We start from the raw sequence: 27,896 nt of genomic DNA, 5'->3' as shown, positions 1-27,896 counted from the left end.
GCGCTACGAGTGTGTGTGTGGGCAGCATGGCCCCGCCCGCTCACCTCCACGATGCTGCGGAGGTCCCGCACATACATGCGTTCCGTCTCGATGATCTCCATGACGACGCGGTCCACGTAGGACAGCTCGGGGTTGGGCGCCATGGCGTCTGCGGCGACCGGCGACGATTGGCCGTAAGAAGGCCCTCCTCCTCCTCCTCCTCCTCTTCGACTGCAGGTCCTCTCTGCGTGGCAATAGTTGCTCTGGGAGCCCAGAACCACCCCCTCCCTCTGCTCAGCCCACTGGCCCCAGGGGGCCCCCCGGCACGGGCTCTGCCGCCTTCCCTGCACGCCGTTGCCCTGGCTGGGGCTCAGCCGGAGGTCCACGTCCTCCTCGCTGGGGCAGGGCGGGGGGGTGGCGGAGGAGGAGGAGGGAGGCTGGAGGGTCGCCGTGCTCCCGAAGAGGCTGAGGCCGTCCCGGGACGAGTCCGACGACAGGGTGGACACCAGGCTCACGGGCCTCCGGCCGGGCCCCTCCCTGGGGGCCCTGCAGAGGCGCGGGTGACCGTACGGGTGGGGGTCCGCGCAGGGCGGAGGGTGTTCGCTGGCGGAGAGAGGCGAGCGCAGCTGAGCACATTCTGGAGAAGGAACACACACACACACACACACAGTTATTTGACTTTTAAGGGTTATAGGTTTTACAAATTTTTGTAACTTTTTTTTTTTTTTGGAGTTAAAGAGGCTTAAATATTTATTGAGACATTTTGATTTTTTAATACACAATACATAAATACACAGACATTTAATGAATGCTATTGGAAAAGTAGAGTTTGCACATGGGATGCACGTGCTGCAAGTGAAGCACATTTCCTATAAACTCCATCATTTCGAAACCAGTTACATCCGGAGGCACTTGTCCTGGTTTGACCTCTGAAGTAATTTGACCTCAGAGACAGTGGAGCTCGCCCCCCCCCCCCCCAGTACCCAGGGCCTGGGGTCGGATAGGGAGGCACCTTGGCAGGTCTGGAGCCCTGCTGTTGCTGCGCCCGTGCCCCCGCTCTAGAGCGGTGATTTACTGTGAGAGGGTCTCGCTCTCAAATCATTACTGACGCGGCTCTAATTACCACACTAGCACTCTGGTGGAAAACTTTGCCGTTTCCTTTTTTTCTCCCATGGCGCAGCGCTCACCTTGGAAAAACACAGGGCGGGGTGGGGGGGGTCGTCGAACAGGAGGAGAGAAAACTGGGAAAAGGGAAACCGGGATCGAGGCTAGCCTGCTTTGTTTATATGTCTTTGCTTTTTTTTTTTTATTGGGCCACGTCTGAAATCAAGTGAAACTTAATCCATATTCAATTTCACATTCTTCCTTTGCCAGATGGGAGAATTTCCCTTCGCAAACCTTCCTGTCCAAATACATGAAGTCACTGTGGTGCGGGCAGGGCCCTCTCAGCGGCCACTGTGCAGCCGGCTCCGCTTCCTCAAATATTCGCCGGGCCAAAGGGGTCGAAGCCATTTCGCTAAAAGTCTGAAGAATAGGAGACTTGTCGGTTCGGTCTGCCTGCAGGCTAATAAGCGCGGCCCCTCTGGAAGGGCCGGCCATTATGGAGAATCAAAAGCTTGGCAGGAGGACCGGGTCAGTAAGTAAGTCAGTGTTGGCGAGCAGCGAACCCAGAGCCCTGTTACTGCTCTATATAGGGTTAGCAGTCGACGTGATAGGAGCTGGAAAGCCAGAGAAGCCCCAGACAGCCGTAGGATTACTGCCGAACAAAGCCCCCGGGTAATAGCACAGGCCTGTGGTTGGAAAACCTACTGTGAAAAATGACGAGCAACGTCCACTCCTGTTCGGATTCTACCAATGATTTGTGTCAAACCTGGAGGCGGTCGGTGTAAACGGCGCTACAAAATGTAATTGTTCATTTCATGTATTTTTTTCCCCACACGACTGCGTTTAAAAAGAGACAGAATACAGCTGTTGGCGAAATACGCATTCCATATTGCCTTTGACTCAGGAGAATGTTAATCACTGGAAAATAAAAGAAGGAAGAGCGTGCCAAGCGTTTACTATGGTGAATCAAGCTGTAGTACGAACATAGACCCACAGACATGGAACTTCCACAAACTTTCCATGAGTCAGTACTGAGCTAATGCCTCAGATCCTGGTTCATGCTGCTCGTCTTGGCCCGCAATCCACAACAACAACAGTCCCTCTCTCTCCGGCTCATTCTCCCGCGCTCTCCCCCTCTCCCCCTCTCCGTCTCTTTCTCCCTCCCTCTCTCTCTCCCTCACCCTCTCTCCCCTCCCTCCACAGTTCCCATGCCCGCCTGACCAACCACTAGAAAGAGAGAGACGCACCATAACCGACAGACGTTTGATGCCATAGAGACAGAGAGAGTCGTGTGTAAGCGATAGGGCCGCAACCCTCCACAAATGGCCGGGAGTCACCGCGAGGGCCCTCTCCTCCCTCTAAAGCCTCAGCCTTTACTTTTGGTTTGGATTTGAACGAACCCAGGCATCCGACCCTCCCTTCCTCCCTTCCTCCCTTCCCCTCTCCATGCCTCCCGTCTGAAAAAGCGCTGCGCCGCAGACGGAGCCAAGTCAACAGAGGCCAGAGGGATCCGGGTGGGGGGGGTGGGGGGGGGCTGCCAGTCATGGCTCTTTATTTTTTTTTTTGCAAAATCACAAATGACCACCACGTTGATTATGCTTCCACGACTGCACGGCTGTGCGTTGTAAGGCATGCTGCAAACATATCCGTTGTTAATGCAAGGGTGATATTATCCTAGCCATCTTTGTTGTGTAGGGGAAATGGGTTAATCTAACCATTGTTGGTGCTTGGCACTTTGTTTTATGAACATCCTTACTGCATCGAAAGCGATACATAATTTCTCTTTCTTCTGACAAATGTTCTTATTGCAAGTCGCTTTGGATAAAAGGGGTCTTGGCGTCTGCTAAATGCCCTAAATGTAAATGTGGTAGCAACTGCACCATCTTTAATGGGTGGATGAATGTGTGTGTTAATGGGTGAACGAGGAGGCCAAACCGTATAGTGGCCAAACCGGTTTGGACATGAAATTGATCTTGAGGCCGTGTCACAGATATCCAAGTCAGCGAAAGCGTGCGGTATTCAGGACAACAAACCCTCACGCGCTGCAGCGCGAGCAATTATTCTATTCCAAGAAGCGGCCTAGGCTTATCCGCCGCCCCTTAGCGCTGCGAGCACGGCACTTGACTACACAGGTTCCCGGCGATGGCCCACTTCACAGGACATGGGACTTTACAGACACTGCATTGTCCCCAGTGGACACCACAAAATACAGGCTGGGAAAACACCACAGCCACCACCGCCAGAGATCCACTGAGAGGCTTTGTTGAAACGGCCACATGTGGAGGAATGCAAATAAGCGGGTGAACAAATTAGATGTAGATATACTCAGCGCTGGCCAGGCCTTGGTGAGGCAGGGCCAAAGCTTTGCTCCTGCTCGGGAACAGGGAGTGTGTGTGATGCTACCCGCAGCTCTTGGAAGGGATGTGACTTTTGAGGAAGGTAAATCGACCTGTTGTAACTGGAGACTGACAGAGACTCTTTCCTCTGTCAGATACACTTTCCCATTAATGTCCAACCTGTGTGAACCTTATTTTGCCTGCACTTCCTCTTTTGAGTCATCAACTTCGTGGTGGCTTCCTGTCGCCCTCGAAGGAGGAAGTGCATTGCACACCACAACGTTTCAAGTTGGGGAATTAACGTGTGTCTCCTCGTCCCACTTGTTGAATTTATTCATCCTGTGACCTTCATCTACAACAACAGGTCAATGGTTCACTAGGAGATAGGTCTTCACAGCCTTCCCACTATTGGCAAAACCGTAGGGTGCAATATCATCAATATTGTATTCCTGCGTGAAATTATTTCACTCTTGCATTTAAAATAACAGCAATTTTTTACAACCTGTTAATAGTTCCTCAGCGACAGCTACAACTAAAACTACAACGAAAACTACTGTTATTTACAATTGTGAATGACAAGATGATAACACATGTCATTAGAGCAGTGACAGATAGGGGAACAGCTGATGCACACACTGCAGAAGTGAGCCCTCCAACTTGGAGACAGAACATGTGCAGGCAAGTGTCTACAGACACATAGAAAGGACCGTGAGGTGTGGAAAAAGTGGAAGCGTCAGACATGGTTGCAGAGAAAGAGAGAGAGAGAGAGAGTATCAAAGGATTAGATACAAGATATACAGAGAGGGTAACTATTTAGGCTATGTGTGCGTATTTCATTATGTTGATTTTAGGAGCATTTGGAATTAGACATATCTAAACAAGAAGCAGTGTCATGCTCAGCCGAATTCCAAACGTATCCCGTTCAATAGAATTGCTTGAGGTTTAAAGACAATGAGTCTCAAAACTGGATTCAATAATTAATAATTATCATGTGATTCTGTCCCATGGTTAACTATTCAAACTAACGGGAAAGAAATGAATCAGCAGTTTTTGTTAATGTAATTAATAGTTAACTCCCCCAATGTAACCATTAACCAGGGGCAAGTATAGTATTTGAACTTGCTAGATTTTCCCGAAAACCCTTTAGTTAACAATACAGACCCCCAGCAAATTGTGCTATAGGGCCCTTTGAGACGGCTTTAGAGAGGCCTGGGGCATAGCATGACTGCTCAGTAAGTTTACACCAGCAGAAAGGTCTGATGTGGCTTACGTATGAACCGAGGAGCAGTTGTTACCGAATACCAAATGGTGGGGGAAAGCATCGTTGGCATTCCACAGAAGTGATCAACCCCCAAGTTGTAATTCTTTGAATTCCTGTTGATGCTCGGTTAACATTTCCAGACAAACATGTGTTAATGGCCACATGCATGACCGCACTGTCTTTTGTCATAAATTAGTAACTTTAACCTGAACTTTAACCTGGCTTAGAAATAAATCGGACGCGTCAAACCAAAACCGATTTTCAATCTTTTTGATGGAGCCAATCGCTCCCATCATCTCAGGTAATAAACGGAGTAGGGGTTGAGTAAGGGTACGGTAATATGCAGGGGGCCTGGATGACTAATGAGTCTCGAACCAGTGTCGCGTCTACCGCCGTCCGCGTCAGACGCAGCTTATCAGACAAGCCGACAATGGAGGCAATTCATAAACCTGCACCCAGTGACATCACCGTGGCTGTGGGCCCGCCGCGCGTGGCCTAATAAGGCAGCGTCTCAGGCCCAGAATAGAGCGTCTGAGGTGGAATAGTTCAGCACCTGCATATTAGTTACTTGCTGCTGTAGCTCTTCGGGATACAAACCCGTGGTGATCGTTATCCACCCACGTGAGAGAGACCACAAAGGCCTCCATTTAAAGATCAGCGTCACTACCACTTGATCGCACCGAAACGTGTCCAACCTGAATGAATCAGCGACACAGGCTACCTTTCTGACCCGCTTGGTTTCATCTACACACTACAGGACACCAGCATGGTGTCCTCACAACTGGTTTTGTTAGTGACCTCTTATATCTGTTGACAGGGATCTTTGCATTTTTGTATACAGGACATTTTCCAATACTTATTCTATTACCATATTCTATTCAAGTACCACATCTGATACGACTGGTACTAGTATTGATGCAGTCATAATTTCATAATTAGGAACATTCTGTTACCGGTGTCATATCAAACTTAGGTGCCAAACATACAGCCGTTGTTATCAGAACCTTGGTTCGTGATGTTGTATGGATTACAACAGATCTGAATCACTTCCTGTGAGAGTTACGATTCTTTATTTTCTCATCGATTGCAACACCCAATGATGTTGCAACCTGCATTTCTTTCTCTTACTGAGTCTTGAGCATATTAATCTGCAGTGACACCAGTGTACAAGAATTTTAAGGAAAATATCAATCCTATGATTTCAAGCATGGCTGAGACAGAACAACAACAAAATGGACACCGGATGAAAACGTGCAATATAGTAGTGGCCCTACATTGCGTGACGTCATACTTTCCTAATTTAGATATGTACGAGACCACAACAGCTCGACACAAACAAGGTAATAGCAACCTTAGTTTAAAGATGACCGGTTTGAAAATTGCCACACATAAACTGCATTGTTACTCATGAAATAATGAACATACTCCGAGATCCAGACATTTTTCATAACTCCTTGACGCCACGCATTTACGACTGCGGAGGTCGTGCAAGTTTCACCATGGAGCAAGAGGGAGGAGTTTGAGTTGCAGTCAACCTTGTGCGATCCCAATACTTTTACGGTGTAGCTCTACAGTCTTGTGTGTATCCTTGTGCGTTCACAAACCCCTCGACACGGCCGTTTTAAGCCCATGTCTGACAATAACAAATAAACCATGAAAACGGCCACCAAATACAAGCGACACATCCAAAAATAACCTTAGCCACACAGGGCACAGTCGTTTTTCTATCCAAATCAGGGGCTGAGGTAGAGGCACAGCTAGGGCGCTGTCAAGCATCATCATGCAAACACAGATGCAAAGCGTGCCCGGGCCCAGAGTTCAGTCATCAATAGGAAGTCGAGAGTCCTCTTGCTCTCCCGCCGAATCATGAGTCGTACGTTCCGCAGCAAAACAAGCCTGCGCCTGCTACGTGCGTCACTGTTCACTGGCCTGCCCCCTGTCTGCTGACTCATGTCACACAGTGATACAGCTCGCTCTGTATCATGTATGAAAGAGCGAGAAGAGAGATGCACCATGTGAAATTCCAGACTAGTGTGTGATGGTCAAGTTGGATAAAAGTACATGAACTGTACTGAACTACAGTCATGACAGAAACAGGCCTGAGACTTTCTGCGGTTAGGCTACAGATTAACCAGGCTTGAAACATCAAGGCGGTGGTCCTCGGTAGAATTACAAAACTGAATAATATTGCCCAATGTCAACGCTTAGACGTTAGTGACATGCTTGACCCTAGATATACGCGTTCTTCCCAAACGCACAAATGGTTCTCTAAAACGGTATTATACAGGAACAATGGTCTATTCAGCAGAATGTACAATTTCTCTATTAAAAACATACTCCCAGTCCCTGCCCTTCCAGACCAAACCATAGTCACCAGGACTCGTTCAAGACTCGTCCATTATGTACTTCACTGTACAGGAAGGGAGACGCTGGGACGTTTGCTGTGGACTTGAAAAACAACACATCCTTGGCAGCCCTTAAAAGCGTGTCTGGAGCCGGAACAACCTGGGATCTAATTGGCAGATTAGGGTCCAATTTGCCGACATTGACATTCCTTCACATACTTCACGCTAGTTCAGAGGGAGGCCCCCGTTTAAAAACAGCCAGGGAGCCGGTGTCCCCCAGCGTTCCTCTGGGGGAACGAGGAGGGAAGCCCCCCCCCCCCCCCCCTCCTCCCCGGTACATCTCCTCCCCCACAGTCTTGAGGACTGAGCTCTTTTTTTTTAGGAACGAGGAAGGGGGGTGGGGGGGGGGGGGGGGGGGGGGTTCGTGGGGGGGTAGTTGCTGGTGTTGGTGGAGTTACTCCTCCCAACAGTGAATGGCTCCCCCATAGGAGGGCAGGACACATTAACAAAGGTACCCTCAAAAGGACTAGGCCCCAGGCCCTTACAAAACCATTACCAAACAGCCAGATCCAGGGGCCCGGAGAGAATACGCCAGCACAGAGCGGGGCTTGGTCTCTCTCTCTCACACACACACACACACACACACACACACACACACACACACACACACACACACACACACACACACACACACACACACACACACACACACACACACACACACACACACACACACCACACACACACACACACACACACACACACACACACACACGTTGCCCATCCCTCTGAGCCCTTTCTAGCCTTGTTAATAATTAGCCTGAAGGTTGGTAAATAAAGTCCACTGGACGACCAGTGCGGAGTATAAACACAACCCCAACCTGCATTCCAAAGCGACACGCAAGGTCAAAGCATGGTTGGGAAACGTCAGGGGGAATTCAACGGTCCAAGGGTGAAACGTGTGTGCGCTTGGCAGCACCCACCAATGCGAGCTTCAAATAACAACCTTGCTAGCAGACAACGCCGTTCACATTTTAAGAAAGTTCATTTGAATGAACTTTCAAGTTTATTTACAATGAGCTTAGGAAATAATGTGCTTCTTGATTGAAAAAGTCGCGGGAAAAGGCTTATCCCGGAAAGCACCTAATCGCTCCATGATATCCTTCCACCAGGCCACCATTTCCACCGTGAAAACATTGAGGCGTGTCTCCCGACGTATCGAAACGATACAACCGCACAAAAGCTATAGATGTAATCCGCTCAACCTCTTCAGTCTGCCCCGAGAGGTCCTCTAAAGGAGCCAGCAGTGCATGTTGACCTCAGTGCATTGGCATGCGATGATCCACTTAGGAAGCGCCTACACTCAAGCAGCCCTCCACCCTCCGCAGCCTCCTTTCCTCACAGCGGGGCAAGACCCCCGCCGGCACACGGGGGACCCAGTCCCTCCACCACAGCGCCCAGCCCCTCTGGACAGCCCACACAAAGCCAAGAACTGACCGATAGCGATCTCGCCGTTACATTGATGCCCGTTGGTTGTCATATGCAAGTAAGATAGAGAATAATAAATAAATAAATCGTACAGATGTTGCTAGTTATTAGAAGCAAGAAGTTTGACAACATAAGTAGGAAATGTGGCCAGCAATTTCCCAGTCTGCTGCTGCCTCGGTGTGGGGAGGACACAAATCTGGTTTGAACTCTTCTTCTAATCCTTGATCCAACACCACATAAAACACTGGTTTGACAACCAATATGTTTGGAGTAATGAATGGGCACACACACACACACACACACACACACACACACACACACACACACACACACACACACACACACACACACACACACACACACACACACACACACACACACACACACACACACACACACACACACACACACACACAGGTGCGACTCCCTGGTAAACTTTACCACCAGGCCGACAGTCCACAGCCAGGCCACTTCATCCTGTTAGCACCTCCCTGTGGAGTCCACCCTGTTGGGTGGGCACCAGGGACGCAGCTGTGTGTGTGTGTGTGTGGGGGGGGGGGGGGACTCTCCAGTCAGGTCACTCTCAGACGTTTGTCCGCGGGCAGTGTCCTCCTTTACACGGTGGGGGGGAGGGGGGGGGGGGGGGGTCTTCAGTGAGTGTGCTGTTCAGCATTTCGGTCCATCAGTTGACCTAGTCAAGCTTCGCCTCATCCCTAATGTTTGTACTTCCAATGCTCAGCAATCACGGCTCGCATTGTAACCGCACTGGAAAGATTGTATTCTCCAAGGAATAGTTAAAGAGCAACCAAACATCAGTGTTAAAACTTAAGGTGAATAATGTTGTCCTTTAGGGTTGTCCCGGTATGTGACATTAGGGTGGGAAAACTCTGCTCTACTGCGGCATTGTGCATAGTGTTCTCATGGCGCCACTATGCAAATATAATGGATACCTGGAGAAAACCCATTAACCCAGTGTTCTGCATTATGCAACCGCTAAAGGTTTATGGATCCAAATGAGCCACGGAGAGGTCTTTTAAACGGTATGGCCAAAACAGAGGGCCTGTAACTAATGCGGTTAATCCACTGGATGAGTTGTATAGGAGGAATGCCATTGTTGGGCGGCAGTAAAATGATTTACATTGAAATTAAATGGTTTTGTGGAGGGAGAAATGGAGTCAGGGCATGACAATGTGGTGAGATAAAGTGGGACCCCCCCGGCTGTGGAGCCACCACATCACAACAGGGGGGGGGGTCTTAAAAAAACGAACACCCCAACGGTGGAGCGGAAAGAAAAGCCTCAGTGGGCGGGTTTCAGGGTCAGACACTCATTTATGGCGGCAGAGATAACCCCGCAGAACGGGAGGTGCTCGGGAGTTGGGCAGTGATTGAGGCCCCAGGCGCTTAGGCCCGTAATGGAGTTCCAGTCTACAGGGCTCAGAGGGAGCAGACCCTGCCAGGTTCACCCAGCCCTGCCATGCCTCATCTGCATCCACAGCCCAGCGCCCAGTGGTGTGGAAACGCTGGAGTGATTGGATATGATCCACCACCACTGCAGTGATCTCCCATGCCCCCCCCCCTCGCCCCCCCCTCCCCCTCCTAGCCACAGTGAAATATGTAGGTTCTGCAGACACAGCTAGAGCCTAGCACTGAGGTTGGGTGTGTCAGTGGGAAGCCACGTCTTTCGAGGGAGAGCTGGTGTCGTTTGTTGACGTCCCAGGCATGCACCGTGGCCTGTGCTTTGGAGAACAGCTGTGCAATGGCTTCTTACGTGATAGGACGGTCGTGTCGACCATCTTGAGTTTCAACAACTGGTTGCAGGGACCATAAAACTGGGGGATTGGTTTTATTGCAATTTGTTCCCTTTGGGAACTTGAAAAAGCCTGTCGAGTTAGCCCTCAGATCTTTTTGCCAGAAAATGCACTGCAATTCAGAGTCAAAATCCACGTTCTGCTTTGGTTCAATTCAAGTCAATAAAAGGAGTGGTAGCTGCAGAGAGCATTAATAAGTACCCCTCATTAATGCAAATATGCATTGAGGAACTACCAACAAATCATTGCTGACAGAGGTCTGTTACTTCAGGACGGCGTCTGATGTTTCTGGTGTCCTGGCGCTCCACAGACTGCTTATTGTTCACCTCGGGGGCCGAGCGCGGGTTTTTCCTGGAGGCGTGTGTCTCCTAAACCCGTCGTCTAATCACCACCTCACACTTTGCATTCTCAGCTGCTCAGTACCTTAACCACCAACCTCAGACAACGCGTTAAACATACAAACACTGGTGCAGGCTGTGGGTGGGTTTGTCTCCGGGTTAAAGGCTTGTGAGGCACGAGAGATTTTATGAACATTAAGAATGCATGCAGTCGGTGCTGAACCCACTTTCGAAGGAATCAAAAAATCAGGACACAAATCTTAAGGAGGTGGCACATGACCCGCCCAAATCCCCCCATCCCCACATCCCTGGCTGCAGGCCTCTCTTGGCAACAGCCACACTAAAAAGGCCCAGAGGAAGAGAGGGAGGGGAGGAAAAGAAACCATTGACACATTGCTATTCTTTGGCCCAGAGAGGAAGCCCAGGGCTAAATGTTCAGCCGAGAGAGGAGGGAAGGCTCCGGCAGTATGGGAAGGGGCTGGGTGAGCAGCAGTGCAGACAGACAAACACAAAGAGGCCCTCTGTCAATGCCATCGCCAACTCTTCCACGGAACATAATGAACTGCGAAAATAATAATATATTTGAGTTACTGCCACACGCCCTGCTCTCCTTCTCCCCAAGGGGGGTCAACGCCACAGGCCAGGGTTAGACTCAGTGTTGTCGGACGGTCCGACACACTAGTTTGAAGTGCGAGTGTTCAGCAAAGTGAAAAAAAGAAAAGAAAGAAAGAAAAGGGGGATGGCCTGGCAACCGTAAGCACACAAAGAGCCTCTCAAACAGCCGAGACCGTAGGATGGGAATTCACTGCGCTGGCTTCGCTTCTCAAAAACCTCTGGATTTCCCCTTTTTCATCATTTATCCAACCTTTCACCACCGAACCCACTTCCCCTTTACTTCAGCATCGCAGTGTTTAAAGGAAATACTTTTTTATTATCTCAGGTGATTAGGTATAGAGTGAATCAAAACGTACAATACAAGATCTGTTGTTTGACGAGAAGGGGGCGATTGTGAGGGCACACACACTGTACAAACAGATGTCGTCTCCGAAAGATGTGGCATTCCTCTTACCTTCCCCCATTGGGTCCCGGTGGAGAGCACTAGGACGCCCCTCTGGCATGGTCCTCAGGCCTCTGAAGCTACAGAGTGAAAATAAACACAAACGGTCAGACAGACCCTGCCGCTCTACGTGGGTCCGTTTCAAGCACTTGCACTAGTACAGTTTACCTTTTGTTGTCTTTTCCAAGTTGAACAAAAACTCTTGAGATTGCGTTTCTTTACTTAAAAGTTATTTTCAGTGCTGTTAAAACATTGGTGCTCTGGGAGTATTTGGAAATGGCAAAAGCAGGGCTGATAAGCCAATGGTTTTTCTCCTAAATTGGACCGATGGAGTAAGCCAAACTCGTCTGAGAAACAGTCGAAAGGGGAAATTCTTTCCATTCCATCGCTTGCTGCACTGTGCAAGCTCGTGCCAGCTATTCACCGATGTAAAGGGCAATAAGGAGCAGACATTGTGGAATAATGGCTGAGGAAATCAGCTAGGGAAAGGCAGGAAGAGACCAAACAAAACCTGCTGAAGGACCATCGGTTATTGAGGTTCAGATGCCTTCACCCATTCGGAGGAAATAAGTCAGAGAATTCCACTGACATAAGGAAAATTGCAACGACTGATTGAAATAATTGCATCATCAATCATTCAAGTCATTAACAGAAAAACTAAAACGAAATAGAAAGCATATGTTGGACTGCATCTAAATAAGTTATTTGTCACTACGCTGTTAACTTTTTTTTACCTTGTTAACTTATTTCCACACTCATCGTTGACTCACACAACAGGAAATGTCGTTAAGTTTTTTCATTCAAATCTAGTAACATGCTTTTCTCTAGTAAAATGTTTCTACCTGGAGCCCATGATGTGGACAGTAGAAGCAAGCATAACATTTCTACTAATGATCAACATGTTTCTGCCATAGCAGATAATACATTATTTCTTCTAACTGCTAACACTAAGTCCACAACAAATACTTCACTTGGGGAAGATTCCATTTGATTAGCATGTTTGACCATTTTTGCACAAACCAGTTAAACTTTAAAAGAACACATTCTCTTTGTCCCGTGCTAATTTGCCAACACTGTCTGCCTACCTTTGAAACGCATTATACTGAAGAAGTCTGATATGCTCTGAAAGCCCTTTCACATCGTCTTCATGGGGGAATTTCAATGTTCACCCGAGGTGGCCCGCATTCCTGTTAACCCCTCGTGCCAAGCGTCTTTGTTCCTAATGATGGGGTGGGTCGACTCAAACATCACCACCAGAGTGCTGCCCCGACTCACAGAATGCCAACCCCCTAGACTCCCTTACACTAAATTAGCACGCAAGACTGTGCCTGAGAATTTGTCTCCTGTGATTCCTGCCGAGCGTCCGGCCTTTCAAACATCACATGCTTGGGCCAGCCGGATCAGAGGAGCGGGCATTCTTTAGGGATTAGGATGGTCATTGTTCCCCCTGGGGCATTTGCTGTCCTCTGTCCCGAGCCGACGTCTAGGCCTGGCCACAAGCCGTGGCCGTGCCAGCTGCAAATAGGGGGGAGCTTGTCAATTAAGACACTCTGGAAAGCTGGCTGTGAAAACACAGGTATGTATGGACGAGCGTGCGCGTTAAGATCCCCACCTCAGCCACGTGCAAATCGCCCGCGCCTGTGAGGCCTTCTGCAAGGGGCATCCATGTAGCCCGCGGTTGGCTCCGCGTGATTGGTTCTTATTGAAGCGTGCTACTTGTGATATCTTTGCATCTAAGAGCAAAAAAGGAAAGTAAGTGGATTGGCCATGGTGTTCGGATTAGCTTATGAAGCGCTGCTAGAGTAGCATTGTTGAAAAATGAAACTTCTTCAAATCCCTGTTAGACGATGGGATGCAATCAAGGTTTGAGTGTCAGGGGGGCCTGTGTAAGCTGGGTGAAGTGTTCGTGTTCAAGGACCCTGGGCTGAACTTTCCGACTGGCCAGTGAACTTAGAAAAACCTCTGCTAATGCCACATAATATGAACCCTGCCTAACCACAACAGAACTCAGATTGCTGGTCAATGCCTGAATTAGCTAGAATAGGGCTTCAAATTTCTTGGAAATCGCTACAAATCCATCGCTACAAATATAAATGTTATAGACCCGCACAACAATAGACATAATTGCACGCGTGCATTTTATTTCTATATATTAAAGGAAACCGCACTGTAGTCGACTATCCAAATCCGGTTTTAGAGAAATGTAGCCACCACACAAATTGAATGTTAATTTGTACAATTTGCTTTGCTATGGTTTTTTCTTAAGCCTTGTTTATTTTAACGAATGCACCGTCGCTACATTCAAATCCATAAGAAAACAACACATACAGGCTTACGGTCATGCCAAGATGGCCACCTGTGCTTGAGCCAGAGGCCAGTCAACACAAATGGAGAGCATTTGGTTCCCACAGCTGATGACTAGGTTAGCCGCAACATGAACCTCCCGCATGAGAATCTGAAGCTGGCTCGCCCTAATAGAAGACAGATGTTACAAGAGTCAATCGCATGGCTCTTAAGACACAAGTCTGTAACGCATCACTTCAACTGTTTTCCTATCAGATTGGCTAATAATCCTTCTTGTTCTTCCAATTCTTCTAGTTCTTCTAAGCTTTGGAATAATCCAGGCTGCAGAAAAAGAGAATTCCAACAGATATATACGGCTTAAAAACACAAAACGCAAACAAAGAGATGCAGTGGACCAGATGTTGGGGGAGATAGTGAAGTCATATGAATAATGGCACAATTCAGATTGAGTCATGACTAAAATTTGCCACGCCTGCATAAAATACACATGGTGCGGAACAATCACACTGTATACACAGACGCGTGCCTTTGGGCCCCATTGGCGTTGTAGTATTGTTGTTTTTAATGTCATTCTGGGAGTGATAAGCCTAATGTTTTTGTTTACTTTCCATTATTTGCCACTGACCTTCCTGGCAAGATTAAGACAAAGGGTGCACATTGTGTTTACTAAACTTCTCCTTTTTGTTCCAACCACCTACTTTCTCTGTCTGCCCAGGAAGTGTTTAAGAAGCCAGACACCGGAAGTAGTTTGGCAATACAAAATTAAATGTTTATGTTTGGAAGGGATGGTAAACATCACTCCACATGTTATGTCACAACATGTGTTTTCCAAGATGCTAATTTCCATCTACTTTACATCTTTGGTTCCTGTTCAAACCCTGGCATTGCAATGTTCAGGTGAGGGTACATTTTCATATCCAAAACATTGTTCCCTTAAAAATCTTGCCATTAAGCTACCAGTGTTTTCACCGGATCAAACTATGGTGTGTTTCACGTAAGTATAATCCTTATCCTAATAGGAGTACACAATTGGATGATACACGGATTTTAACCAACATTTGATGCTTCAATTAACGGCATGAACTTTTTAAAAATGAAGAAATGAACCACTAGAAAGTAGCTGAGAACACTAGTCTCACTTTGGTACCTCTGTCTCTCTCTCTAAAAAGGAGGAAACTCCATCACCTTTTCTTACCCTGGCCCCATGCAGTGCCCATGCTCGACTGGGTGGATATGTGGAACTATGACATAATACCCACGTCTGGTCTTCGGCCAGACGTGCCAGAGACACATCATCCTTGACACCCTCAGCCAGGGACATTTACAGTCAAAACTGAGAAAACAAAAATAAATAATAAAGCCAAGCAGAGATGGCAGGGGAAGGGAGTCGCACCCCCCCCCCCCATTGGCTGACTGAGACTGAGAGAGAGACAGACAGAGAGCGGGTATTATTTCAGCATCGGTGCCATGTTTATTTTGCTTGACCTCTCCCTTACCCTCTCAGCCTTGTCTACCCTAGTGGAAATATGCAGTGACAAACAGCCTTTCTCTGGGTGCCCTCTTTCCCACATTACTCCTGCCGTTTGTCCCTGACATGGGACCTTAAGAGACTAACGACTCTTCATTCAGCCAGGCAAACAAAAAACCTGCCCATCCCCTTTTTTACTGAAAAATTAAACATACTGCTCTAAGAACAAGCAATGCCATACCGCAAGGTCTTCCCATTCACACACACACACACACACACACACACACACACACACACACACACACACACACACACACACACACACCACACACACACACACACACACACACACACACACACACACACACACACACACACACATTCTGGTTGGATGGGTCAGTTTGATTAGTTCATTGCACAGCTCTTGAGAAACTGATTAACACCATCGTATACTAACCACATACACCACCTGCACACACACCAGTGAAAATAGCAGTAATGACAGAATAAGTATTCCCTGCTGTGGTCAAGGAAATGCATAGCAATCTTCACTTCGTGACAAATGATCCATTACCACAGGCTAAAAAGGGAGAGTTTTTTGAAGCGCATACCTGGCAAGAAGAGATGGCAAAGACCATTTCAAATGGCAAACAACAAGTCCAGACTTTAGGTTTTTTAGCATTAAGCGGTCCTCCATGGTGCCCTACAGTGCTGCGACTGGGAAGGAGAGCGCTGTTAAATTTAGAGACCAGGCATTTCGATAAAATTGGAGCGGACCTATTTAAAGAACCATCACAGCCAGGAAGGAGTGCAACTTGGAACTGCTTGGGGCTTGGCGACATTTAACAACGCTAGAAAGAAAAATAAAAAACACGCCACTGTTTTGAGCTCTCCAGGGTTCCTGATGTGCTTAATGACTTACACACGATTCCCTCAGAAGCCGGACGACGCGCCGGAGTCCTGTTAACCCCCCACTGCCCGTGTGTAACCCTAGCTTCCTTCGCGCAACATCAAACTTATTTAAGTTCAACCAGCAACAGGTCTGGGGAGGTTGGTCACAAATCCAAACTAAAAAAACTTTTAAAATGGACTAACGATTTGAGGCATTTCGGAATACAAACGGATTTATGGCCACCAACGTGAGGGTGCTTTCACCTGTTCTCAAAGTGTTAAAAAGCCATTCTGGCGTTCTGTAAACCAAACAGTGTAATTTGCGGCGAAGAAGGTGGGAGCCACCACAGTGCCATGTGTCGCATACCAAAGACTATGGAGGGAGGAAGCTGCGCTGTGCTGCCAGCCAGTCCCCCTTCTCCCTCCAGAGCCTGGTGGATGCACGCATCCAGGCGCTTCCCTTTCAGACCACCAGCAAGAAAGTTCCATTCAGTCCTTTGATAGAACATCTATCTGAACCGAGTCTAGGGGTCGAGGGGGTCAAGGAACTAATAGATGGGACTTTTGAGGTGCGGCTGATTGATTTTGCACCACTTCTTCTGAACAGCTGGTGAAGATATAAATTGCCCCTCGAACAACAGGCCTTTAGAGGAGCACTTTGTCCCACTAGAATGCGTATTAGAAGTAAAGAAAGAAAAACATATAGGGCTGCTTTAGTCAAGCATGAATGGTTTGGGGGGAGGGGGGAATGGGAATTGCAGTACAAAAGAAATGGCAATGTGTCAGTCAGAGTTGAGCCACAATAATCATCCAGCAAGAAAAGTTTCTACTCTGGCATACAGGGCCAACACAACATTTATTCTGCAGCTGTAGACTTTCTGCAAAAAGTCTACAGCTGGCCAAAGTTCACTGAACACTTGGTGTGTTCTCTGACAGCGCAAACATCAGTGACTGAAACTCTTACATCCGTCAGAGGTTCAAATGAAGCCACTCTATGGTTATCTGGTTACGTTAAAGACAGTGACAGTTGTGGGGAGTATTTGTATGATAGTTATTGGTGTTGTGTATTGACCAATAGATTGTGTGTATCAGAAATGTCTGTAGCCTATGCCAACAGAAATGTCTCTATGCAAAAACATGCAATTCCCAAAGCGATTATTATGATAATGAATAATGTGAAACAGTCAAGTTAAGAATCCCATGTCATTAAACGGAGGTCTCATCATTAGGTTCCGTTACTCGTTCAAAGTGACCAAAGTTGGTCGCTTCAAAAGATGTGTTGTGATTTCTGTCTATCTTATTAATGCACACACACATCACAAAAACATCACATCATATTGCATACAACAACATGTGTTTTAAAAGTTAGACTCAACAGATTAAGAGCTCGAACCACTGACGCATTTTGCTTAGAACCAACGTTACAGTACAGAGGAATTTGGCAAAGTTCACTCACCGAACAATGAATTTCCTCCACCAAGCGGACTCAGTAGTGAAACATGGCTTGGTAGATCAACTTGAGGTCAGTCCTTTTGTTTCACCTTCATTTCCAAAAAGGTAAAGAAAACCCGCAAGTGAAGCGTGTTGCCGTACAAGGACCAGCTTCGCCAGCAATCAAGCGCAACGCGTCTCTGCGTCTGAAGTGGACCAACAATGATGAACAAAGACCGCCTCCCACTTCTGACACCGTCCCCTACAGTCCGGTTAGCTGCTGGGTCACTTTTTCACGGCTCGTCCTTGCGATGGTAGGCAAGGTGCTTGCAACACTTTTGGCTTTGTTTGTTTTTTTAAATGCATACAATACAAGTATGCATGCATAAAAAACAGCCATTACAGTATGCACATGATGCATCAATTCAAATATGTCCCCCAAAGGGTTTTGTTTTCTTGTTTCTTGTGTTGTGTTGCTGCAGGAGTGTAATGGTTATTTTTACGCTACTATTGTCATCCTTCCAATTTCAGGGGGGTCTTAAAAAGTTAAATTCTCCTCCAAATCCCCTGGCTGTGCATCTCATTCTCGGATTTAGCTGTTCAGAGATAAGCTGCGCAAAAAAAAAAAACTTAAACATTCAGTGCTTATTGGTGAATTATATAGGCCTACTTTAAATAGGCCTACTTGTTTCACTTTTTCTTTTTTTTTTGTAACCCGTTCCTATTTGGGATCATTTTCTGCGTCGCACAGCGTCACAGCGTGGTCTCAGGTAAACGTAGCAATAACACCATCTGGTGGTTATAAATGGAAAATTGACAAGAATGATAAACAATGATACGCGTACGCCTACAGGGTATCAGGTGGGCTAATGTAGATGTTAGGTCAGGTTACAAGTGGGCTAATGAAGATGTCATGTCAGGTAATTTACCTTGATAATAGCCTTAGTTGCTAAAATGTTTAAAGCCATTTAATAATTTTGTTCAATCAATGACTGATACCTTCTTGAATTTACTTTTTATTCAGCATAGAACTCATTGTATACATCTTAAACAGATATAAAAACTATGCAATATATACAAAGCTAACTTAAAGTGAATGGTGAGACTGTTTCAAAAATAAAGGTTGGTCAATAATGTATTAACAAACTAAAATCGTGTATGGTTTCAAAGCCACATTTTACATACAAATGTAAGCCTACTTTCAAAAATAATTATTTGTTCATCACAATGCAAACATCACATTGAATATAGTTCATGAAATAAAAACAGTAATCACAAACTTTGAAGTGGCTGGGATTTCATTAAGTTAACAAAGACCAATGGATGTCGGTATTTACACGTTACTCTTTACACAACAAAACTGTGAATATTCCCAAACCAAAGAACTTGTACTCCTTCCTGTGATCTTTTGAGGAGATGTGCTGTAAAAGGGTGGCATAACTGTCAACGCAAGAATTCAGTAAGGTCGGAACATTTAGTACCCAAACGAGTTTTCACATCACTTCACTTGTGATCTGATGTTATGACTTTGAATATGCACTACCCACTCTAAAAAAGATATACGAGTATAAATTCTCCTGAAGTTCTGAGCTCAATGGGCTCCAAAGTCCTTTAACTTGATAAAATCACTGAAGAAAATTTACAAACTAATCAGAAGAATAACAGATAACACAGTGTTAAGCCATTTTAAGACAAATAACATCCCTGTCCGATATCCCAATTACCCCGAGTACATAGCTGAACAACTACCGCAGAAACCATCGCTCATGTCGCAGCAACAAAAAACCAAACACATTGAAAAACGCTCGCTTCAAAAGGGAGGGGTGTGTGTGTGTGTGTGTGTGTGTGTGTGTGTGTGTGTGTGTGTGTGTGTGTGTGTGTGTGTGTGTGTGTGGTGTTACATACATCAGGGTTTAAACTGTACAAGAAGGCTGATGCCATCGGCACCGCCCTTAAAAAAATTCCAACGCACCGTTAAAAAAATAAAAGTTCAATGTGGTTCCCCCGCCGCGCCCTCCCCCGCCTGATGTAGCTTATGGTTGCCCAACGCATGCTCTGATTACGGGGCCGAGGGAGGAGGTTGGATCAGATGGGCTTGGTAGTGCTGTTGTACACCAGCCTCTCCGTGTCTTCCAAGGGGAGCGCCTGGGTGCCGTTGGCCACTCGCTGGTGCTTGACCGTCTTCTTCTTGCCCTTCCAGAAGCAGTAGCCCAGCACTACCATCAGGGCGAGGATGGCGATGCCCAGTAGGACGGCGATGGCCAAGACCCCTACAGACGTGGAAACACAGGGACACACATTCATTGATATGTTTGGGAGTGGGATAGGATTATTTTGTTTAGCCGGGATAATTCACAGCACGGAATTTCCAAACAAAACGCTGTAAAACTATTAAGGCATCATTGATATTCATGGGTTGTGAAAGGAAAAGTTTCCCTGAACAGAACATCCACCCTATCCATTAGCCTTACCAACATAAAATATATAGCAGTATTAAATTAGCATTGTGACCACTTTGTAAATGCAAGGACAAGGTAATTTAAATGTAATAGTTGACCAGATTCTAATATTAGATACTTTTGCTACACAAACAGTATGAACAGAGAAATACACTGGCCTATTTCTCTCAAGATACCATTCATTTGAACTACAAAACAATATTACATTACCTGTGTGGGCCTCTCCGATGTAACCTTCAAATGACTCTTTTCTGGCAAAAACGTCAGCTTCTAAAAACAAAAAGGACGGGGGGAGGACATTTAGCAAAGTGATGTGTGGCATGCAGATATGCGTTGCATCATTTTGGATAAAATAAAATTCATTTTTTTTCAGAACACAAAACTTCCTTGTGCTATCAACCTTAATTTGTTTCAACTTAAAAAAACACACTCAAAATGAGCAAATTAAAAAATTCAAATTGGGAACCGCCAAAAACAAAAATCAAGCAAAAGGGTAAATAATCAAAAACAATCTGAGAAGCGCCATGTCTCAGAACAGACAATCCGGACTAGCGAACAGCGTTTTCGGAACTCATCCAATTCAGGTTGAAGTTTATGATTGTATTGAAAGTCAAGCAATGGTGCATGCATTTCTTCATGTCTCCCTACACATCATAACAAAGCTGGGTTTCCAACACACGTAATTTACCTAGTTACCAGGAATCTTTTAAGGAACTAGGAATCTTTTGAAGAACTCATTGCACTTTCAACCGCAGCAATTCCCCCCCAAGAAGTGTGTGCGTGCGTGTGCGTACAGTGCTGGCCCAAGCACGTGACCCACCTGTCACTCCTTCGCACATTTTCATACATTCCTCTTTGGACACAAATCGGTTTTCGTTTCCGCGGCAGCCTCCGTAGTTGAAGGCGGCGCAGCTGCGCATCACAGGGTTGTAGTACCACCTGGTGAAGCTATTTCTGCAGTCGCCCGTCACTGGGGACTCGGTGCAGCGAGCTGGTTGGGCGGGGGAAGCAGCAGGTTAACGTCTGGTTATGAAACTGGATGTCAAATTTGGAAACAGGGTACAACTTTGGGGAAGGGAAAACCACGTATGAATCTAGTTTCTTTCACCAGAAACGGCAGAATGACGAAGAAGAAGGATATTACCTTTCTTCTCGTCGACTGGGATCTGCAGAAGTGTCTCAAATTTGTCTTTCACTGATCCAAGAGAAGGCAGACAGTTTGAATTAGTGAGGGGGGAAAAAGCATTTATTTGTATGAACACAAGACGAGAGACTTTACTTTTATGGCCAAATGACAAGTCAAGGCCAGAAAATTAAGTTAAAATTTTGATTTGGCTTGATCGATAATAGAAACAAAGCCTGGTTTGCATCTTGTGCACTCACAGTTCTCGCAGTTCTTCTCGTCTGAACCGTCGCTGCACTGTTCTTCCTTGTCACAGTCCAGGCCCGCCTCCAGACAGCAGCCGTTGGCACAGGTGAACTCGTCCTCAGAACATGGGACCCCACATTTCTCTCCTATTTCGCAGTGTTTATAATTCATGTTATTAGTGACATTATGTAAGCATAGCTCAGGTGGTGTCCCACTGGGGGATCAATGATATAACAATTTAAAATAAAATGACACACACATTCACAATATCAAGACGACGCCACATTTTTGGGGCAGTCTTGCTTTTGGAACCCTCATTGCGTTGTCTCCAGTCAAAGAAAACAGATTTTCTTTCCATGACAATATTTCTATTCACTTTGTATTATCTTTTCCATTTTTGTTTATTTTTAATAAGGGTAGAATGTATGACATTGACTTGAAAAGTTGGTGAAAAGTTATTACACAGCATGTGGTATTAATTTAGGATAGACATTTGTCAACGATTATTTAAAATGGGCAGTCCAACTTTGGAAAGAAACAGCTGCCATGGTAGCACGGAGATTAACTTAAGGGTTAGGAAGTACAGGTCAGCACATTTAGAAATGAAACCATGTTCTTTTAAAATGTAACTTTTTGGTGATAGACATGGAAACCAAGTGTGTGCATTTGTTGCATGACCACAAAACCCCTCATCAGACAGAATCTGTCAGACGTTTCCTGTTTGCATGTCCCGATAAACTCCTCATCCAAGTTAAATGTAAAAAATTATAGATACATTTTAGTGTGTTCCTTTTTGTTACAAGATAATTTTTTTCTGAAAGCCGATACTTTACCTTTTGGTAATGATGATGGAATTGGAAAACCTCTGGAGGCTTTTGAACCGCCATCTGAAATAGAAAGCCCCACAAAAATCTTAGAAATCCTCTTCAGTCACTTTACTCTGTTGTCGAAAATACTATCAAGACACGGAGAAGGGGCACCTGCACTAGCCTAAACCCTCATTATATTCTACGACTCATAATTCACTTTTGGGTTTCCAATCTGGAGGAGGAAAAAATACATAATACACGTTATGGGGCCGTTTACCTGAGCCCTCACACGCGTTGGTGCACTCGTCGCGGGTGAGGTAGTTGTTGAGGTTCCCTCTGCAGCCACCGTAGATGAACTCTTCACATCTCTGAGAGGCACCGTTATATTGCCAGCGGGGGAAATGGCCACGGCACGGCCCCACCTTAACCGGTGACATACAGTGGTCTGTAGCGGGATGGAGATTATAGATATAGTTAGACATGGAAACGATTACTGAAGGTTTTCCTGAAGAGAGCTTTCAAATATTAATCGTCAACTGCTATTTATTCATCGCTCTAAAAATGGTTCGAGCTGAACTTGGGGACCATGAATAAAACAAAGAGGAAGTACATTATATAGCACAGCATAATTTCCTATGTGCAATGATAAACTGTTGAATTTTTGCAAGAAGCAGGAAATATTGATAAAGCAGTATCTGGTAAGGCCATATATGTAACATTAAAGAGCACCTAGGCTTTTTCGACTTTTATGACCTATAAACGTTGTTATAATGATTTATAGTCATTTTAAACCATACTAAACTGTGAAATAATGACGTACATGCATTTAGACATATTCCATGCTGACCGTCTGGGGTGGCTGTGCAGAGCGCTAAACACTAGGGACGCAGGTCGCGATTCACTTGTCATAAATTAAAAGATGGCCGTAGGCAGTTCTTAGGGCATTTCTCTGCCTCGTTCTCTGCCTCGTTTGGCAGAGAGAAGGAGTTGAAAGATTATTCAAGATATAAATCTGTTGGCAGATGAACTCCGCCGTTAACAACATTTGCGTTGGCGTCATCGTTGATCTGAGTGAAGTCGTTTCTCATTACTACAGGACAGTAAACACCCCGTACACATTATCCCCATACAGACACACAGACATAGGCACATAGGCACATTATTGTCTGCAAGTGCATTGACAACTTTTACTATTCACGACCAGGCGCATCGTTAGACCTGGGCATTCGAGGCTATAGCCCTGGAACTTTTGGGAATAGCCCCGGATCGCGGTGCCGTCAAAAAAAACAACATAATGCTGAAAATAGCCCCGTACAGTTTACTTCTTTGTGGTTGAATTACCAGCAGCCACAGATGCAACATTGTAGCGAGTGGAAACCGCAAAAGTGTATTCAACCCGGTCCACTTGACATCAGGTAGGCGCATGACTATTTGGCTACAGGCTATTCTAATGTCTCCTTTTGGCTGCTGGTGTATGTGGTGCACTTCCCTATCCTTAACAAACATTAACCTACTCAGTAGGCCTGCCCCGACGTGAGTCAGACATGACGATTGGTCTTTCCTTTACTTCTCAAACTACGGTCAATTGCATGTTCATCAGCCCGATTTTCAAATTTTCGGGGCTACAGCCCCGAATGTTTTCAATTGCTAGCGACGCTCCTGTTCCCGACTATCTCCAGCCATTATTTAAAAGTGGCAAGTATGGTTTTGTTTCCCACATTTTTTTGGGATTGTGGGCAGACAGCCGACGGCGTTCCGCTGTCTGTCTCTCACAGTGTTACACAACTGGCAGAGGCATGTGGACAATTCCAAAGAAAGCAACAAACAAAAGGCCGGAAGTGATGCTCTAGGCTCCTGCTTATGTAATTCATTACCATATGGTCAATGTGTCATAGTCTCATACTCATCAACTCTTAAGCACCTTCAGGGTGACACCATCATTATTTGGAAACATGCAAATCCCAACCTGCTCCCGTCAAAACGGAAACGCACAGCTAATGAAGTACGGGAACTTGAAACTTTAGGATGGCGGTTTCTGAAGAACTGCTACTGCTTTTATCTTGTGTTTTACAGCTGTAATCAATATATTTGTTAATGTGTGAGAGGTGTAATGTATAGTGGCTTTGCATTCACCTGTTTCACTTGAGTCGCATTTCTTAAATGGAATGGGCTGTTCCATAGGCTTTTCTTAACGGATTATTAGTGAATTGGCTAAATCAAAGGCAAGATAAGTTCCAAGATGACAAAAGGAAAGCTCTTTTGTATTAAAATCAGGACGGAAGAGTATCATGGCACGGCAATGCTGCCTTGTTTGTGAAACTCAAGCTGAAACCTGACTTACAAGTTTGGAGGAATCAGGGGTGGGGGGAGTTAGTATAGCGAGCTGTACGGCAGCAGTTACACAACAGGGAAGGGGGAAATAGAGAGCATTATTTACTTTTTAAAAACCAACTCCAGATAAAACTGCCACTTACAGGAGTTGTATGTCTTATGGAAAAAGGTGTGGTTTCCTAAGAACTAAGAAAAATAGATAGATATCTTCAACGCAAAGTATCTTGGATTTGTCACCTAGCCCAGGGGACTGGTAGCATAACTTAAAGATAAACACCCTCAACTTGTTTGAGCTTGTGGCCCTTTGCGCAAATGTTATTTTGTATTTGTGTATTCGACACAATATATTAGTTTGAGGCACCCTAGAGACAACCTTGAAAAGGTTTCTGAGTGTGTTTGTACAACTACATAAGATAATTGTAAGCTCAACGCAGAGAAAACTGCTCATCGTAGTCTCACACCTAAATGTGAAGGTCTTAAACAGGAAACCACAATACGATTCGCAGATGACATGATTCGTCTTTAACCCACCACAAACCATTTCTCACATTAGACTAACTGAAATGTGTACGTAATATAGAGAGGCTACTTCAAAAAAATAAAAAACTCTTAACTAAAGAAAAACCAAACCAAACTAAAAATTAAAAAATGCCCCTGAAACCTAAAGCTCTGAGTATAACAAGCAGGTCGCACCATAACGCCCGGAACCCATTTTATCTCCACCATCACATTCACTAGTCTAGTCCTCTGGCACAGTGGACCAGACCGCGTTCAGTGTGTCCCATAATAATGGAGTCTACTGAGTAGGACTACTCACCCTTGGATTGCTCGGGGTTGAGGACCAGCACGGTGACAATGGTGGAGTCTGACTGCCCGATGGTGTCTACGACCGTGAGCCGGAACTTGTAAATCCCAGACGTCAGGTTGCTCACCGAAATCGCGTCTTTGTAGGGTGTTTTCTGAAGAGACGAGAGACCACTTTACAGTTGCAAATTTTAGACACTTACATTAATCTAAGCCTATAGGTGCGTGTGCACCGCTCGAGCCCCCACAAAACACCAAACGATAGCATCAAAAGGTCATCAGCATAAGACAGTTCTTCTTTGCTCTGTAATAAAACACATCTCAGTTCAGTGGAACTTAAAAAAATCCATTGATAGGCCCACCACCCCTCAAGTACGATTTATACTGTGAGGAGGTTATTGTCGATGGTCAGTACCCTTCAATGCTCCTCAAACCACCACCACCGCTGAGGCTCACCTCTATGACAGCATAGGGGTTCCCCGTCACCAACTGCCATTGGAAGGTCTGGATGCCGTTATCGTCGTGGCTCTCGATGCCGTTCAACGTCACCCCATCCTGGGGCTGCACCACTCGGGCGGAGCCCCCGTTGGCCACCGGTGGATTATCTTCTAGGCCTAGACGGAGCATCAACACGATTTATATTTTTACTACTAACAGCAATAAGATCACTACAAAAAAAATGGATTCAACATTATTAAAGCTTGGGTACATGCACTACTTTGTCTTGTGTTTTGACCATGTTTGAATGAGGGGGGTTGGTTGGGTGTGCTTTTGTTTTGGCCACCCTCATCTCAGGTAATAACTGACTCACAGACAGAGCCAGGTCTGTGAGTGTCAGGCGTGTTTCAACATGCAGTAGAATTCTAATGACAACGATATTCTCCTACAAGCAGCAGGACCCCAAAATAATCCTTAATAGCAAAAAAAAAGAAAAGAAAAGAGCCACACACAGCCTATATCTAGTTCAATGTTTTCATTAAAATTAACAATGAAATGTAAGCGACTGTTATTGTGAATGATTCAATAACACGAGGTATTGGTGTGGGGGTAGTGGTTGTTGGGGGGGATGGTGGTGATCTTACTAGGGTTGCTTTCCACAGCCAGGTCGCTCTCGTACACCGAGTTCAGAAAGTAGTTGAAGTAGCCGGCCTTCCCGACAAAGCGACAGACGTACTTCATATTGTACAGACAGTCGAACAGAAAGCACGACTTGATCAGGCCGTCCTCGGCTCCACGCTCCATGAAGGCGACGTTGCACTTGGAGTCCTTACAGCAGGAGAGGACGCAATCCTTGTAGTTCCAGACCTTCGGCGAAGAGAGGAACGTCGCCCCGTCCTTCACGGAGCCGTCGGCGTCCAGGATGAAGTCGACGCGACCTTGTTTGTATTTCGCCAAACATTGCTCCCCGAAGTTTTGTCCGTCCGCCAAGAATGTGAACATCAATAGAAGGAGACATATCGGCCCTGCGTGAAGTGCTGCCTGTGGTACAGTCATTGTTGTATCAAAGAAAAAGGTCCAATTGGATCGGGCAAAGAATATAGTCCTTCGATGTTGGTCTAGCAGTCCTCAACCTTCAATATAAGGAACCTGGAAACGAAAATAGCAAAGGTTGTCAGATAAAGAGTCGATAAGGAGTGCGCACTGGGGAAGTGGTAAAGGCCGCGACTTTTATTCTAGGCCGACCCATTAATTTAAAATAACATCCAAAACTAAATGCAAAGGTATCGATAACTTCATAAATGTAGCTTTATGGTGTCTTGAGAGGAACAATGTGCCTTACCCTTTGATGTCTTTATGAATTGAATTGCGTGAGTCAATCCTGCCACAGCCAGGTGAGTGACTCAACCTGGGAGATACAGGAAGTGAAATTGTACACCCCCCAGGTAGGCTGATGCCACGCCCTTTAAGTTTGGTCGGTCAAATGCCCTTTGTCAACTTAAATACGAAGTAAAACACCGAAGTCAATCATGTAGTCTACTTGTTAAGATCGTTGCCATGCGCTTTCCTTTGAAGGTTACAATGGTTTCGATCTGATCACAACCTCTTTATTGTGTGACGTATGAGTGGGCGTGGCATTAACACGTCATTGAAATGTTATTTTAAGGTTGGCCCCCATAAACCATGTCTCATTACTTTTCACATCGTGTGGCTATACGTGGAAGACAGTATACATTCGATACCTCTCACACACTCTCTCTCTTTTCGCACGCACGCACACACACACACACACACACACACACACACACACACACACACACACACACACACACACACACACACACACACACACAAATTCAGACATGAATTGGCAAAC

The 27,896-nt window shown here is 45.9% G+C and overlaps 2 protein-coding genes across 2 annotated transcripts in view; both read right to left on the bottom strand.

Annotated features, from left to right (window-relative positions):
• LOC130382788 (pleckstrin homology domain-containing family G member 3) overlaps positions 1-17,827 on the bottom strand; it is a 33,168-nt gene extending 15,341 nt beyond the window's left edge. Inside the window, 3 exon segments of the mRNA XM_056590690.1 lie at positions 45-616; positions 11,729-11,796; positions 16,100-17,827. Of these exon segments, the coding sequence (XP_056446665.1) occupies positions 45-616; positions 11,729-11,796; positions 16,100-16,185 (726 nt within the window). The 5' untranslated portion in view covers positions 16,186-17,827.
• A 1,187-nt stretch (positions 17,828-19,014) lies between these two features.
• Positions 19,015-27,623, bottom strand: spint1a (serine peptidase inhibitor, Kunitz type 1 a). Its single transcript, XM_056590148.1, has 11 exons — positions 27,363-27,623; positions 26,665-27,169; positions 26,039-26,196; positions 25,596-25,737; positions 22,725-22,892; positions 22,472-22,525; positions 21,653-21,784; positions 21,414-21,464; positions 21,090-21,260; positions 20,480-20,539; positions 19,015-20,080 (listed from the first exon to the last, which is right to left on the bottom strand). The coding sequence occupies exons 2-11, from the start codon at positions 27,074-27,076 to the stop codon at positions 19,896-19,898; spliced, it is 1,533 nt and encodes a 510-aa protein (XP_056446123.1). The 5' UTR covers positions 27,077-27,169; positions 27,363-27,623; the 3' UTR covers positions 19,015-19,895.
• Between the last annotated feature and the right edge of the window lie 273 nt (positions 27,624-27,896).

Source organism: Gadus chalcogrammus, chromosome 5, assembly GCF_026213295.1.
Source record: "Gadus chalcogrammus isolate NIFS_2021 chromosome 5, NIFS_Gcha_1.0, whole genome shotgun sequence".
NCBI classification, from domain to species: Eukaryota; Metazoa; Chordata; class Actinopteri; order Gadiformes; family Gadidae; genus Gadus; species Gadus chalcogrammus.
This window is presented reverse-complemented; position numbering and strand designations above follow the sequence as displayed.